Source organism: Microtus ochrogaster, unplaced genomic scaffold, assembly GCF_000317375.1.
Source record: "Microtus ochrogaster isolate Prairie Vole_2 unplaced genomic scaffold, MicOch1.0 UNK4, whole genome shotgun sequence".
Lineage (NCBI taxonomy): Eukaryota > Metazoa > Chordata > Mammalia > Rodentia > Cricetidae > Microtus > Microtus ochrogaster.
In genome coordinates, this window is record NW_004949102.1 from 398827 (window position 1) to 417207 (window position 18381).

Genomic DNA, 18381 nt, shown 5'->3' on the forward strand with positions numbered 1-18381 from the left:
AAAAAAAAAAAAAAAAAAATAGTGGGATTCAAGCAACTATATTTTAAAGCAAAGACAGAGAATAATTCCACTTGTATTTGGAAGTTTCTTGAATCCTAATTTATTCTTCGCATTGATTCATTTCCCAAGAAGCAACCCCATGAGAACAAAACTAAAAATCTACTCCTTGCCTTTTGATGATTAAAAATGCGCTAACAACTACAAAATAACTATTTTTTTTGTAATTTCATACAACAAAAGAACATAAGGAAATTCCCTGACTCTTGAGAGCAATGTGTTCCCTGTATGATGTTATCTATGATAGAATCAGATAACATCCTGTCTGCTCGATACAAACCTTTAAAAGAACTCCCTTATATCTACCTCTTAAATTATGCATAAAAATCTGACTCAGAAATAGAAGTTCTGCCACAGATTCTTGTAGAACAGTTCTAAGAGTCTTAAAAATTCATTTCCCAAATCACAGTTTCCTTTGAATATGTAAAACAGGGAAAAGATGAATGAGTTAATTAGATAGATAATTACCCTATGTGAACCGAATTAAACTATATTAAATAATGGATCAAAATGTTCAAAGGCAGGAGCGTAAGAAATTTAACCTCAAACGTTAAAGTCATGCAATTTCTGTAGCCTGGAGGATATACACTCTGTTCTATAGGTACACATGCACGTAGCCATGCACATATAACCTTAAAATGTCAGATGCAGCTTTGTAAAATCTTATACATCACAAAGTTTTTCTTTAGAATCTATATTAATATTTAATATTTTAGGACTGGATAGAAGGATCAGGGGTTAAATGTAATTGCTTCTCTTCCAGACAATTTGGGTTCAGTTCTCAGCACCTACACCAGGCTGCTCACAAATGCCTGTAACTCCAGTTCTAAAAGATCCAATGCCTTTTGGTCTCCATAGGCACCAGGTATATATATGGTACCCATATATACAAGGAAGCACTCACACATGCATGAAAACTACAAGTTAATAAGTTTTAAAAATTCATCTTTGTAAAGAATTAATTAACTAATATTTTCAAGCAACAATTTGCTAATAATATTTTCTTGATAAAATGGTTTCATCTATATTCACATTAACCCTGGGGTTGAAAGTTTACCACTAAATAAAATAATGCACATAAACTCACTTTTCCAGATAGGAACTGTAACTTCATCATAACTAATAAAAACTACATACAACCATCACTTATTTGATATCATTAACTGTTCTAACTTTTATAAACATTTACCTCAGTTAGCCTTAGAGCATTCTTATACAATGGGTCTCATTACTGTCCTAAAGTCAAGAAAATCTGAATCACAGGTGGTTTAAGCCACTTTCCTATGGTCACACAACTGATAAAGGGTTGGACAAGGGTGTTGATCTTTCTGTTGAGCTATGGGTTTTAGCATAACTGTTTCACAGTCCTAAGTTCAGTGTAACATATACCTTCTGTTCTTTGTTTTTCATTATATATGAGTAAATGCACACAACAGGAAACACATTATATATTACTATACAGTTAATAGGAAAAATAGCATTTACCCTGTTTATGTTGTTAAAATAGAGTAAAGGAGGCATCTCTCTTTCTCTCTCTCTCTCTCTCTCTCTCTCTCTCTCTCTCTCTCTCTCTCTCACACACACACACACACACACAGATCAATAGAAAATGACAGGTTTACAGAGTATGACAGAAAATTGTAATTCCTCATATTTTTTATCCTCTCTCAACATTTAGAAAAAAAATGGAGGGAGTAGGAGGGAGGCCTTTGTAGAGGAAGTGGAATTTCCTTTGGTCTTGAAGAATAGGGAGGTAAGATAGCCAAGTGGTGGGGATCATGCAAGGTAAAACCAAAATGTAAGGAGATGAAGCATGACAACTATTAATGTGGTATTACACAGTTAAGTGTTATATTTCAATTAGATGTTCTACAGATGTAGGACTGTGTACGTTTCATGCAAACTCTGTACTATTTTATTTTAGAAACAGACGGAACATCCACATATTCTGATGTCTAAAGGGGGTTCTGGAACCATGCCTCCACAGCAACTGTACAAATGATTCAGAGATGGAGAGAGAAGTCATATTCACCTGAAATTGCTTATAGAAGAGTTATAACATCACATTAATATAAGAAATGATGTCATTTTAAGTCTTTAACAATAACAGAAGTATTTCAATTACTTTGTACTAAGATTTAGGAATTAATCATCTATTCATTGTATAAGATCTTTCTTACTAAAGTGATAACCAGACTGTACTATACTAAGGTGATTGGGACAAAAAAAAAGAATTTATAATTTTTTTCTAGTTTAAAGCAAGAAATATTTAAGATAAGGCTTAAACTATTAAAATTCTCTCAATAACTGCTAAATCCCTATTCCAAATCTTATGGCTAATTATAATTATAAATTTGCATATCAAATTTCATGTATTATGTTCAAATAGACAAATAATATTTGGATTTTAATACATGTAGTACCAAACTGATACCAGGAACCACCAGTGAGAAGCCCTACTTCTGGGTAATTGCGACCACACAATGGAAGGCTGGAACAATGCTCAAGCAGAGGAAGCCCTACGTTGGAACAAAAGCCAGAGACCACGTTTTATAGAACAGCTCTAACAGACAAACCTAACCAATTCCTACCGCTATTGGAATTTACATTTATATTTTGTTTCTTCCAAGGAAAGTCAGTGATTCATTGTTTTCATCTAGGCAGATATGCAGGAATTCTGAAATAGAATCCAGAACACAGAAACAGAAGAATGTATGGATAGACTTTAGGGAGGCCCAGCTGTTCAAGAGTTTTATTTGCAATAGAGAAGTAAATACAGATCTCTGTTTTGGTTTCAAGTTGCAATGTCACCCACAGCCTCATGTTATAAACACTTGGCTCCCAGTTGGAGACACTGCTTTGGGAGGATACACAATCTTTTGGAGGTGGGACTTCGCTGGAAGCCATGGAGCCCTTGACGGTGTCTTGTCTAGGGCCCTCTCCACACTCTTCCAAACTGCCATGGAATGAGCAACTCTACTGAACCAACCATGATGCTCCATCAAACAAAGTATATAGGGCTAAGTGGCCATAGGTTTGCATTGTTCCTCACAGGAATTTGGCTTTGGAATTTTGTAATGATGCTCAAGCAATCACTACAGTAAAGTTGTACCAGAAGTGTGGTCTTTGGACAAGGGTTATTATAGGAGGAATTTGGAAGAATCACAGTCCTGGGCTAGAGAAGCTCAAAATGCTGTAAGCAGAGCTGTACAGATGGCTTTGGAGGAAACTCAGAAATCTCCTGGAAACAGAAGCGACCATGAATTTCTTGTAGGAATAGGGCTCTCTTGGAGACTGGACTAAAATTCTGGCAAAGAATCTGTCTTCATTTGTCGCAGTCCTGGAACTTGATGGGAAGCTGAGTCTAAAGGCAAAAAATGAATTACATGGTAGAGGAAATTTTACTTGTAGCATCTAGACTGTGGCATGGTTATGGATAGCTGATTTTTGATTACTAAAATTTCTGAGAGTTAAAAAGAGGCCTGAGACAATAAGGGGAGAAAAGTATTGCAGTAGATTTAAATATATACAGTATGGCTAGAAAAGGCATTGAGTAAAAGGTTTTGAGCAATGAAAGTATAGTGTTACATTGTGGAACATTATTTTTAACTAGGCAAAGATGGGTTACATTTGTTTATGTTGTGGAATATTACTTTAAGCAGAGATGTATTACTTTAGTTTGTGCTGCATTTGTTTAATTATATAAGGAAGTATTGTATTTGTTCCACCTTGCCTGCCCAAGACACCTGATGTAATAAAAAACTGACTGGCCAAAAGCTAGGCAGAAGAGGAATAGGAGAGGCTGGTACGTAGAGAGAATAAGAATAATCTAGGCTGAGGAACGAAGAGAATTAGGAAGACACGTGGGGCCAGACAGACAGACAGACACAAAAGAAGCAGGAAACGTAGGATATACAGAAAGAAAGAAAGGTAAAACGTCCCAAGGCGAAAACAAAAATGAACAGAAATAGGTAAAGTTATAACAGCTAAGCTATGTCCAAGCTTTCATAACTAATAAGAAGTCTCTTGTCATGATTTGGGAGCTTCTTGGAGACCCAAGAGAAAGCTTGCTACAACGTTACAGATATTGGTGTTACCTTTAAAATTTTGAGTTACTTTCTAGTGGGACACTTAGAAAAATGTTTCTTTAAGGCTAGGCCCTATCCATCACAAATTCCCAGAACACAAAATTACATAAAATTGTTCATTTTAAACTTTCATTTGAGAAGACAAATCCCTGGTACATCTTGTTTACACAGGGAAGTCTAAGAAATTGTATTCTTGAGTCCAGCCACTCAAGCCTTCAAAAGCCACACCAGTAACTACCCAAAAAGGCTTGGTAGCAACTTAGGTGTCAGCTACTCAGTATCATCCACTTGACACTGCATTTCCAGGCATGTAGAATGTGTGACAAGACCACGGGGACATCTACTGATATTTCAAAGGAAGGCTCTGGAAGTTAGACAATGTCTAGCAGAATTAGATTTCCTACAAAGACCCTTAGGTGAGAGAGAGGATGATATGTAAAACTGTGTGATGTGGGAGTGATTTCTTTCTAATCTGTTGCTTTCATTGGTTAATTAATAAAGAAACTGCCTAGGCCCATTTGATAGGCCAACCCTTAGGTAGGTCGAGTAGACAGAACAGAATGCTGGGAGAAAGAAGCCGAGTCAGGCAGTCGCCATGATTCTATCACTCTAGACAGACACAGGTTAAGATCTTCCCTGGTAAGCCACCTTGTGGACTACACAGATTATTAGAAATGGGTTAGATCAGTATGTAAGAGCTAGCCAATAAGGGGCTGCAACTAATGGGCCAGGCAGTGTTTAAAAGAATACAGTTTCCGTGTAATTATTTCAGGTAAAGCTAGCCGTGTGGGCAGCTGGGTGCCAGGAACGTAGCCCTGCCACACATATTACAACAACTGTGAAGGTGAAGGCTAGGCCTTAGTGGAGACTATAGTGGGCTAGAGATGCCATGATGTGGAACATAACAGACCATACATAGAGTGATCCTGAGAGAGAACACAGAAGGCCGGCAGGCTGGAAACCACCTGCATAGAATTGAAGGGAACTACAACATTCAGTGGGTACCCTAACGGGCTTGGTCTTGTTCTGATCTGCTCCTTACTTTTGATCCCTCTATTTACCCCTTTCCCAATTAAAATGTTCCTCAGCAGTGCTTCCTATCACAAGGTAATTCCTAAACTCTTTCATCAAATTGTTTGACTCTTTAAGCCCATCTCTCATTTATCTAGAAATTCATACAACATGCCTTCTAGTTTACGGCAATCTGTGTATAATTAGATTTTCATCACTGTGACCAAATACCTAAGAGAAAATAATTTAGAAACAGAATTTATTTGCTTCATAGTTATAGAGGCTTTTTTAGTCCTTGTAGAAGAAGAGATTCTTTTCCTCATGGTGGATGGGAAGCAGAGCGAGGCAGAGGTTTCTAAGAAGAGCTACATCTCTTAGGGATATACCCCCAGTGACCTAATTCCTCCAGTGAGGTGCTGGAGCTGCTAGAATCTCCTTAAATAGTGTGACTAGCTGGGTACCAATCACTCAACACACGAGCCAGTAGAGGGCATTTGATATTCAAACCATAACATGAGCCATCTAGTCCCTTATGCATTTGTCAATGGTATTTCTTCCAGGAGTTAAGTTTATGTGCATCTTCTAAAACTCGGGAATTGCCATCTTTTACGAGCAATCTTTACAGAGGTGATTCAGGAATACTGAACACCCACTGTTCTCGGTGTGCATCCCAGCACCAAGTTGAGAGACTCACATCCACCTGTAACCCCAGCTCCTGGAAGTTCACCCTCTTATGGACCTTATGGGCACCCATACACTCATGTAGACACACATACACATAAATGTGAGATTTAAAACAATCTTTAAAAAAACCTGTTACACTGAGCAAGACTCCAGTACAGAAGCTGACCTTTTTTCACATTGTCACATCATCTCCCCTTCGTGGACACACTTCTCTTATCCCCTGACAGATCTAGCCACAGGGAAGAGTCCCATAATGGGACCTTAGGGCAAGTTCCTCAGTACTCAATTTCCACCAGCATCGCCAAGGAACAGCAGACATTAAATTCTCTTGTACAATCTGTTGGACTTAAAGGTCTGAGGGTACCTCCTAGTTCTAAAAAATCTTTTATTTTGCTATTGTGCATGTAGAGTTGAACAATCATAAAGAAATCATGAATGTAAATCTGACACCAAATTAAGACCTTGTTATTAATGTGTTCATGCTAGGTCCACAGGCACATACCCTCAGAAGTGTACTGATGAACTGTACTAATATCTGTCTTCTGATCTCATGAAAATACCTCGAGGGAAATAACCAATTCTGGGTCATGTATCATACAAATGTATCATCTTAGTTTTGCAAGATACAAATTCTCCATTAAAAAATAACAATAGCCTATGGGCTGCAGAGGTGGCTCAGCAGTTAAAAGCATGTACTGCTCTTGAAGAGAACCAGGGTTTGGTTACAAGAAAACATATGGTGGCTTACAAATACCTATAATTCTAGTTCCAGGACATACGATCCCTTCCTCTAGTATCTATGGCAGCAGCATACATGTGGTATACATACATGTACTCAGCATATATGTATAAATTTATATACATAAAATAAAAATAGATATTTAAAAAATTCCAGTACTCTTCATATATACCAAAAATGTACTCTCAGAGAAGAAGACATTATTAAAAATATGATGTTTTTAATAGCTCAAAAAAGTACCTAGTATTAAGCCTAATAAAAAAAAAACTGAAAGACCCCTAGGGTAAGAAATCACTAGATGATGGAAAGATCTTTTTTACTCTGGATTGCCAGAAAAAAATATCATGAAAAAGGTTATACTACTAAGATTTATATAGAGAGTGAATACAATAACCATCAAAATTCTGATGTCGTACTTCACACATTTAGAAAAGACAATCATATATAACCACAAAAAAAACACAATTGGAGGTATGAAAATACAATACCTCAAGTCATACTACAGAACTACAATGGAAACTTGAATGTTTTTATTAACAATCAACCATGAAGGATAAAGACATCATTCCTAACTATGTTTGAAACAGCACGCTCATTAGCAGTTGAGAAAAGTAACAAGTAGATTAGCAAAACTACATCTATTATGAGAAATTCTCATTGGTCTGTAAATGTGTTCTACTATTATGAGAAATTCTCATCGGTCTGTAAATGTGTTCTCAGTTTTAAAAGTGGAAAAGTTGGAAACATTTTCTAACACCAACAGGCTTGATCTAGAAAAACAAAACAAACAAAAGCAGAAGCCAGAGGGCCAGAAAATTTTAAAATGAAAAGCACAATTAACACAACATTTTGGAGGAGTTTTATTAATGAATAGTCTCTATCTTACATTTTTATGAGAGGATTATCACTTAGTAGCTTGCAACCACCCTGCTTTATCTGGGATTGTAGGTGTGAGTCACCACATTTAGACAAAGCAAGCACACAAACAAAAGGCAAAAACCACCAGAACAAGACAAGGACAGAGTCTTGTTACACAGCCTAGGCTGACCTCCATTTCAAGATCATATCTCAGGTTCTCTGGTGTAGGTGTTATAAGAGTACACCACTAAGCCCAACAGCAATAACCTTTTGTGTGGCCATACATAAGCCCAAATTAAGATATAAAATGTATAGTGAAGTGATGCACACTAATAAAAATCTATAATTTGATTTATTTACAATGCTAAAAAAATCTAATTTTTAGAGGGGAAATTTACTGAATATTACTAACCAGAGACTCAAATTCACTTAACTTGAACTCATCTAATTTATAGTACCAGGCAATTGCATGAAAAAGAAATAAACATATTTATAAGTATTTATAGTTATTTCAATCATCAATTTTAGTATTTCAAATTCACTTAAATCAAACTCATCTAATTTTACAGTATCAGGAAATTCTGTAGAAAAGAATTAAACATATTTATAAGTACTTATAGATATTTCAATCATCAATTATAATATCTTAAAAATGGGAACTAATAAGATTTATTTATTCTCAAGGTCTTAATCATACTTGAATGTTTTAAGTATTTTTGACATTTCAAATTACATATACACACAAGTATCCCTAAGTAATTATAATTTCCTCATTTATTGCTTTATTTTGAAGGTTATCAAATGTAACTCCACATAAAACATGCATTTATTTCCTCTGAAAACACAATAACTTTCTAGCATAAGCTACTGGATGCAAATAAGTGAAAAAGAAGGTGGTGGCAGTGAAAGTCAGTTCTAGTTTTGGGAACATTTTTCTTCTACGTTCATGTTCTTTTGCAGGCTTTGAATTGAAGTGTTCAGAACATTTAACGCCTCATGGTTTCTGGGTTTTGGAGGGCATCCCTTCCATAGGGAAAGAGCCAAGGAAGAAAAGCAGTTACTTTATTACTTAAGTAAGCCTAAATCTAAACTCCAAATTCATCTCCAAACCTTAATGTTCAATACTTGGAAAGCTTCTAGAGAAATGGAATCGTAAACATTAAATTTTAACAGTTCACAAATATTCCGATTACCACTTTAAAATCACTATGGTAGTTCTGCGATATTCTTAACTGCCCTTCAAGTTCTCAGAGTACAAGGAATTTGGGTGAGGGATATTTAGAGATCAAGTTCTTAATTAACATTGCTTTGACTTTTGAGTAAATCTAGGTGAGTCATTTTATTTCAGTTAATGGAATGCGATTATAAAACATTGATAAAGGTTGCTTCAGGCAGAAAAGATCAGGATCTAGACAGTGATAAAAATTGAGTTACTTAATCCTCTTAAAACCTAAATATAGAGGCAGAAGGCTGAGCATTCCCATGAGTATATACGGTACTATGCATATACTCTCCAGGCTCTGGTCATGTACTTCTGCTGACATCTTTACACTCTGGAAGACCCTTACCTTGTTATGTGAATGTCATTGTGAGCCACAACCCCAACTCCTGTTCTACAGTCTGTGCATGTGGGTCTCTCTGCCCCAGAGAATTTTGGTAATTTAAATTTTGGTAAATTTGTTTATGGTAATATGTTATCCTGCCTTCCTCAGACTTGGCAGGATGGACCCATGCAGTGAGTTATTACATCACTGTGGCATTTACAAAGTCACACTTTGAAAAATTAAGGCTGGCAAATACCTAGATCTTATCTGTCACTGTATTCTGCTCATTTCACACAATTCATGGAGCATATTATCTATTTCCATGCATGGTTACTAACTGATGTAAGCATGCTGTATTTACCTTATGTCATATTTTAAAAATTCTTTAATAAAAATTTAGTTTCTGATTAAAGAAAATAAGCTTACTGATCCAACTCATTGCCATTTTAAGTTATACAAAATAAAATTATTTAGTAATTTAGACTATAAGTGCCCATCTTTTATAGCCAGTATTATCCCTGTCACTGCATTTTGGATAGTCTCCTGAAATTAGAATTTCGGCTGACAGTTTATTCTTTGTCCTTAGTTACAGTACTTTTAATATTCTGGGCTAAATCATAGCTAATGATCTGTAAAGCTATGATGAACACTCTAGATGAGTTCTTTATAATATGTCCCTCTAGTTTCTTATCTCCTCTGGAGTTTAGGTGGCAGCTGAAGACTGTTTCAGAGCGGCTACAACAGAAAAATCCTAAAATTGTTCAGAGGCTTGGTGAACAAAAGAATAGAAGTCTAGCTAGGTGGGCTGTAGCCCCACATGCAGCTCTGTTGGGCTCCCCAAGTACACCTCTGGCCTGTGCTGGTATAGGAAAACAGCTTTTCCATGAATTCACACCCTAAGCATTGGGCGCCAAATGTAGCACAAATAATAAAAACCAGAGACAGATATTGGTGTTCATCCTGATGACCAGAGAAGCAAAGCAGTTAAGTCTATGTACTTCAAAACCCAATTTGCAATCTCTCTCCAGAATATTCCCTTCCAATAAAACACAGTGTTTTCTGTGACTTCTGACTCTCTTTACTTTTCATATTTTGTTGACTAGTAGAGATTATGAGGGTTGCTAGAGATGGAGGGAAGTGAAAGAGTATGGGGAAGAGACTGAATACATTACAAATGAAATCATTAAATACAATTAGTCAATAGAAAAGAAAAACAAAACAAAACAAAAACACAAGCATATTGGTATTTTGAAGTTTCTTGTATGTATGGCCCTAAGAAACAGGCACAACTCAACCTCCACTCAGATTAGCACAATTCTCACACAACAACCTTATTAGCTCAGATCCTATCAGCTGATACAATATACCTCACTTTCTAGAATAATTCAAGATGTATATAAAGAGATGTATAAAAGACTCAGAAAGAACAAATCAAATATCTCAACCAGAAACAACTGTCAAACAAGGAGATTTAATTACAACTATTAATATGCTTCTAGTCTCTCAAAGAAAAATGTTTAAAACTCAACAGAGAGTGCTAGTGTTAATAAAAAAGCACTTTAACAGTAATGAATAATGCCATCCTCATATCCAAAAAGTTAACTGTTTAAAACAATTGTCATAACATATTGATTGACTATGGCATATCAATGTCAAGATGAATTATACCAATACAGCATAAGAAAGGAGGAAGAACACTAAATTGTAGGGAAGCTGAACTGGACTTAAAAGGAATTAGGCGATTTTATGACCTACAATATATAACTTATGAAACCTAGAAAATATACTTAAAAATGGAATATGTGCTATATCAAAAGAAGATATAAAATGAAAGCATAGAAAGTATTAAAGACAAAATGATATAGGGACAAAGGAAAGCAGCAAGAAAAAAGTAACGGATTGTACTATTTAAGTCAACTATAATAATCACTTTAATTATGAGTGGTCTAAACAAAGGCATTGAAAGTCAAAACTATCTGAGTGGGTGTAAACAAAACAAATAAACCCCCAAGACCCAATTACATGTTTAAAAATAAAAATCATGTTAAAAGTCAACACAAGGGAAAATATCCACCATGCTCCCTCTAATCATAGGGAAGCTCCAGCTAGCTCTGTTAGGGTAAGACAAAGTAGGCTTTAGAGAAACAACAAGGACGTCATGATAAAGAATGTAATTCTACAAGAAGACAGAACAGGTCCTACATGAGGCAAATTCTGATAGAACTGAATGCAAATATAAACCCACCATTATATCAGTGAGTTGAATGGGAAGTATGGTGTGCTGCAAGTCACAGGAGAGAGAAATTATAAGGTCCAAACCTCATATGCAAGAACAGTTTTAAAAAGAAGACAAAAGATTCTGCGTTAATAACCATAAATCTGTATAATATGTAGGAAGGTATTTTAAAGGCAATATAAATAGGAATGTGTAGCTAACTATTTGGGAGGTTCTACCACCCCATTGCATTTGGAACAGGGAAGCAGTTGGTTCAGCTTGTTTTGTTTTTTTAACTTTGTGAGTCTTTTGATAAATTCTCACTAAATAGCTACCGAATGACTGAATCTCAATTTTATTACTTAGTGTTGCTCATCAACATTAACTTTACAAAAGGACCACTATGGACAGTATGGGAGGCAATGTCTTAGCTGTATACATTTGTTAATACATAAGCTCGTGATTTGCTGTCATCCTCCACTATCAAAACACCACCTGGCTTAATGACACGGCGAAAACAATGACAGTGAACACACAAATTGTTTGTAGGATTAAGGTGACATACTAATTATTAATGAATTCTTAATTTATTAATCTAAATTATTCACAAATTAGTGATGAAGAGTAAGGAACATGAAAGAATACAGAAATTAAGAGAAACAAACTTGCAAAAAGATTAAAATAAATATGTGTACAATACAGAAGTATAATTCTTAATGAATTTTAAAATGATAGAATTTTGGTAATTTGAATTGTATATTAGGGCTGAGTTAAATAATACATACATCCAAAAAAGTAAAAAATGCAAATACCTAAGGAATATATTATTAGACAAATCAGTCTAAAAATGAAAACCATATGAGATTTTATTCAATTTTCATATGCATGACTTGAATAACAACTTAAGAGAAAACATATTATTAGCTGTCATTGCTTTAAATTAGCCAGTTTAACAATCATCCTCAATTCATTTCTTGCCGACTGAGGTTAAGAAAAAAATTTGAAATTTCAATTACTTTGATAACACTCTGAAAACTAGCATCATATTTTAATGACAAATTATTTTGCACTGAGGAACACTGGCTCATTATACATTAAAGACATTGTTGTGGCTGAATATGACTGTCATTTTTCTATTCAGGTCCCACCCTGAATATGCCTAGTAGCCACAAACGTGATGTCCTTAAATAGGGCACATGGGACCAATCCTGACTGGTTAATGATACTGACATTCTCCCTCCACCCAACTTCTTCCAAAATCTCTTTCAAATATCACTCTTTGATTTATTAAAATGCAGTCTCACTCAGCTATTCAAGAGAATTGATTGTAGAATGAAAAACACTTATTCATAGGGTGATAAAAAAAAATGCTCCCTCCATGCATCAGACATGGCAAGGATAGGCATCATAGCACTTACCTGGCAAGCGTTATAAAGGAGCTGGTGTTCCAGTTTCTTAATACCCAGGATCTGCTGGAACATTTCATAGAGCTGCTCCTTGCTCAAAATAAGCTCAGACACGGCACTCAGGGTCATCCTGTTTGGCTGCCTACACAAGTCTTCTTCTCCCCTGTATATGGCATCATACTTGGCTATCCATGAGCTCAGCACAGTCTCTTTGCTCAGGCCATCTATTTCCGGCAAGCTGCGTACACGTTTCTCTATGTTCTTCTTAAACACCTCTCTGAAATCATTAGCAGAACACCCTCCACTCTGAACCATTCTGGCCACTCGGTCACTCTTTAGAAAAACCTGAAAAACAAAATCAAACACATCTGTAATTAGGCAGGGTCACTAATATTTATGCGTTCAGCAATCTAGCCTGGGCACAAAATGTTCTGCCATGGTTCAAAATGCATAACACAAGTATAATACAATACATGATAACATATGAAAGGAGTCGCAAATCGCTGGAAACTGTTGAAAACTCGAGAGAGGCAGTATGTAGTCCTGAGGAAGCTGAGATAACCTACATATCGTGTCCTACCTGAAGGTCAAGGATGCACACACAAAAGTGGAGTCCCAGCGTTTGTTACCAGGGGCCTTGAAAGGAGACTCTATAGTTCCGTCTCATTCCTCTGCTGCCTGAGAACACAGTGCTAAAAAACAATGGCCTAAGAAGCAAGAATCATTCAGTGAACACAACATCCTCTGGCACTTTGACTTAGAGCAGTGGTTCTCCACCTTCCTAATGCTGTGACCCTTTAATACAGTTCCTCATGCTGTGGTAACCCCCAACCAGAAAATTTATTTTCATTGCTACTTCAAAACTGTAGTTTTGTTACTGTTATGAATTATAATATAAATATCTGTGTTTTCTGGTGGTCTTGGATGACCCCTGTGAAAGGGTCATTCCGCCTCCAAAGAGGCTATGACACACAGGTTGAGAACTGCTGACTTCGAACTCCCCAGACTCGGAAACTAGAAGAACTAAACTTCTATTGTTTATTATTCTCTCATCTAACTCCCCACCTACCTCATTCTCATTCAAATGTTTAAAAAAAAAACTAGCCAGAAACACATGGCCAACTTCCATACATATATTTGGTAGTTCTGGGTAACTACTAAGTAAAAGAAGGTTTGGAGATCAACAGTTTTGTAGAAATACAATTGAAGTCCATAAACAACCCATGTAGCTGTTAACCCAAACTACTTCATGACACAGAGAGCAGAGATTATCTGGCTGTCAATGCCCATGGATGGGGATCCCTTTCACCTTGACTAAAGGTGAGAGAGTTCAGGCATATTCTTGCTCCTTCAAAGTTATAACAGGAAATTTGACCCAGGGTGTGGCTATCTACAGGATGCTGGGCCTGGTGTATGGTCACTATAGGTCCTGGCTAAATGACAGACTACTTAACTCAGGATGTAGTTACTTGATGTTTCAGGTATTGAAGTGGTAATTACTTTGTTTGTTCCTTGTTTGTATCATGGTAAAGAAGTCTTGCCTTCTCCCTGTTTTTGATTGGAGTATAAAAAGCATATGAAAAATAAATGGGTAAATTCAGTACTCAATGAATTGCCCTCCTGACTCTATTTTATATCTGTCTCCTTTTCTTTTGTATCTTTTTTTCTGTATAACATTTCTAATCCACTCTCCTACCCTGGAACACATGAGTCCATCAGTGCCAGATCCTGATAGATGACCCTCAATGTAGGGCTCACAATAGATGTTGCCCCAATGTGGGACCCTGACAGATGTTGCCCAGATGTGTGGCCAGAACAGGTAGAGAACGTGGTGCATACCACAGATGAATAAGGTATCACAGGTGTAGAAGTAAAAGGTGAGCACTCAAATAAATAATAAATGTGGAAAGGCAGTGATATCAAGAGTAAAAATTGGGGCTGGAGGGATGGCTCAGTGGTTAAGAGCTCTTCCAGAGGTCCTGAGTTCAATTCCCGGCAACCACATGGTGGCTCACAACCATCTGTAATGAGGTCTGGTGCCCTCTTCTGGCCTGCAGACATATACACAGACAGAATATTGTATGCATAATAAATAAATAAATATAAAAAAAGAGTAAAAATTGGGTATAATTGTAGATATGGGATAAGCAAATAGTATTCAGTTGTGTGTACATTTACTTGGGGCATATTTTTTAAAGCCAGGAGAACTGGGGTGCAGCAGTGAAAAGTACAGAAATTTTTAAGAGTTTGCAAATAGTTTAAACTTCTCCCTCCCTCCCAACACTAGTGGCACAGCCACCACAGATTTTGGTCTGCTCTTGGGCTTGGGCAAGGAAAAGCATCCAAGGCCTTGCGTGGCTGCTTTAGAGCTTGGAGAAAAGAAAGCTTGCAGTCCCTCCTGGCAGACCAAGCCTGTGGCCACCACAATGGGGTGGGACTGTCCACATGTCTTGCATCCAGCATATCCGCCTAAGCTTACAAGCAGCTGCTGTAGCTGCCACTGCTGCTCAGCAGGTGACGGAGGGAGTGACTGTGCCATCCTGGCCCCTTGGGGGTTGCCGGTCCCACTGCCCCAGCTGAATCCGATCTGCACCATACTGTGTGTAGGCAGGAAATGCAGGAGACAGGAAATTTTGGAGGGCTGTGCCTCCTGTGGCTGGCACCTGGAGCTGGTTGGATGGTGGGGAATGGCTAGAAGCTACATGGCCCATGAGCCAAGGAGACTGTATGGGTGGGTCAATAGCCTTTAGCAGAAGAGAAGATGTAGGAATTCTAATATTTTGATTAAAAATAAATCTGGAAAATGGAGATTGATACAAGATTTAAGAAAGGAAAACAGGAATAGTGAAAACAGTGTGGTTCCACCTGCCTAAGCGTCCAGACAGCCAAGCCTGGGCTGCAGTTAAGTTTGCCAGCCACTGCTGGCCTCCAATAGGACCCACCCAGACCCAGAGTTCCCAGCAGAATTTCAGAACTACAGAGAGCACAGCTCTAGCTAAACCCATCCAGGAATCTGTAAAGCTGCAAATGATGCCTGTCACCCAGTGAGACTCTTGCAGCTTGGATGATAGCTTACAAACTTTGACTTTCAGAGTTATTAGGAAATATCCAATGGCTACAATCCTACTTAAAGTTGTCTACATGAGACCTTGAGCCCCTCAATGTGATTCTAAGGGGAATAGTAATCCAGCAGACATATTACAGACACTACTAGACAAGTACTGGTAAAAGGAGACTATGAAATACAGAATCAGCAAGTACATTATATTAATTATGACCAATCTTGGCAAGCATATATTTTACCTACAAAACTTACTTCCACAGCAGTATAATGACAAAATGGTCCTCTTTTATGGCTACACCTTCCTCTTTCACCAGTCAAGATATTAAAACCCCTATTATGCAGCAGTAGCTTTTCTAGTTCAGAAAAGTCAGATGGAATCTAGGTGATATTTGGGGAGGTAACCAAAAAGGTGATCAATGTTCCTTATACTAAACAACAGGTTGGTTGGCTATTTTAAAATAATAATTCGTGGGTAATTGCATTTGCTCATTTTTTAGGCCAAATTGATAATCAGTTTCCAGCTGATTGAGTGCTATGACTTGCACAACTGCATTCCTTTATTTTTCTGAAAATTATAATTAAAGATCATTTATAGGATACCATGTTAACTTTTACACATGGGTCTTCTAATGAAAGGGCAGCATATGTTGTTGAGGGTAAAGGATATGTAGTGCAAACAGGTAAGGCCTCAGCTCAAATAGTTGAGCTGTAAGCTGTTGCTGTGATATTCCATCTTGTTGCAAATAATACATTTAATTTATAGACTGACAGTCATTACATATTTAAAGCCCTTCAGGTAACAGAAACTGGACCCTGCATTGGAACTAGCAATAGTCAAATTAAAATACTGTTTCAGCAAATTCAAGATGCCATTCATCAAAGAAAATTGCCATGCTTTGTGGATCATATTGGAGCACATTCAAATCTTCCTGGTCCACTGGCTGAGTGCAATGCTTTAGCTGATAAATTTACTCTTTATCTCAACTCGAGCTCACTCAGCAATCACATTCTTTACATCATCAAAATAAAAGTTTAAGAAAACAATTTGGATTAACAAGAGAAATTGCTCTTCAGATTGTTAAGCAATGTGATATATGCCCTCAATATTTACCTGAATTTTATATGGGAGTAAATCCTCAAGTCCTGCTTCCTAATCACGTATGGCAAATGGATGCTACTCATATTGCACAATGTGGTAAATTAAGATATATGCATGTGACAATCAATACATATTCAGGATTCCTAACGGCCTACTGCAAAAACTGGGCATGCCACTAAGCAGGTGATAACAGATTGCTTAGTGTGTTTTTTTTCATATATGGGAATTTCTAAAATTATAAAGATGGATAATGGATCTGGATACATTGGAAAATCATTTCAGCAGTCTTGTTCCCACTGGAATGGTGGTTATAAACCAGGCATTCCTTATTATCGTCAAGGACAAGGAATTGTGGAGCGTGCCCATGGCTCCTTGAAAACAATTTCAAATGAAAGATGGAATTATACTCTCAGTAATGTTCTTTTTATTCTAAATTTCTTGAATGTGGATGCCTGTGAGCAATCTGCTGCAGACAGAATTTGGTGTGATGGCACCAGAGTGACCTTCACTAAAGCAAAATGGAAAGACACTTGCACTGGATTATGGAAAGGACCTGAACCTGTTTAATATGGGGTCAAGGGCATGTTTGTTTTTTCACAAGAGGAGAATGAAGCTCGGTGGCTTCCTGAGCACTTGGTGTGGTGTCCAGAACAAAGGAGTAGAAGCCCTGATGTCAGAGTAGCTGCTGAGGCCTTCCCAGAGGAGTTGGAGTAAGAGATTGCTGCACCTTGCTCCTGACCTGCTGATGTCATCATGCTGCAGTCTGAGAAGGAAAGGAGATCGTGGTGATGGTTAGTGGTTCCCGCTCTTCTGCCAGACCTGCTACATAGATTTCCAGACCTTAGTGATTCCTATTCACGCTGGAGCCAGCCCATGAACACTGAATGTCTGACCGTTTATCTACAAAATATCTTGGGACAAGAAGTTAACTTTGCAGTATGGTGTCCAATCTGTTATCAAAATAGAGGACTTGAGAACTGGTAGCTCAGGAATTTTCCCTCTGGGGTAAAGAGACTTGTTAAAGCAATGGAACACTATTATGGAGGTGATATGTGACTGAAACCCTCTTCAGAAAATGATGAGGAGTGACATAAAAGTTTGGCTGCTACTGAGAGACAGGGGCAGTTCAAACTTATCTTTGGAAGTTAGAAGCAGCAATGCAATTGGATTATAGGAGAGAAAAAAGACTCACAGCTCATCCACCACAGAAATCTTTTCTTGTTTTTTGATCAGAATTAAGTTAAGAGAATTATAATTTGATAAATTATGTATTTATTCTTAATCTTCATACAAGTATTGGCACGTTAATGTCTGTAACTACTGTAGTTCACTATGAAGATATTGATTAGCAAAAGGTTAGATCTTATCTGAAGAAAACTTGACATGATGCCAGTGAGTCTTTAGATTTGTTATGTTTGATAAGATAAATTTGGGTTTTGATGCAGCTAAAACTGCTAATGACATCCTAGACCAACTTAAAAAGGCCATCCCAACTTGGTCATTCTCTACTCCTTTATTAAAAGATTTTTATGGGCCGGGCGATGGTGGCGCACACCTTTAATCCCAGCACTCGGGAGGCAGAGGCAGGCGGATCTCTGTGAGTTCGAGACCAGCCT

General features: G+C 37.3%; 1 protein-coding gene across 7 annotated transcripts in view; it reads right to left on the reverse strand.

The window, feature by feature from the left end:
• The window catches only part of Cadps2 (calcium dependent secretion activator 2), a 520741-nt gene that overhangs the window by 308069 nt on the left and 194291 nt on the right, over positions 1 to 18381 (reverse strand). For all 7 annotated transcript variants that reach the window (XM_026788548.1, XM_026788546.1, XM_026788543.1 and 4 more), the window contains exon 3: positions 12615 to 12947. In XM_026788548.1, coding sequence (XP_026644349.1) covers positions 12615 to 12947 — 333 coding nt within the window. The remainder of the gene's footprint in view (positions 1 to 12614; positions 12948 to 18381) is intronic.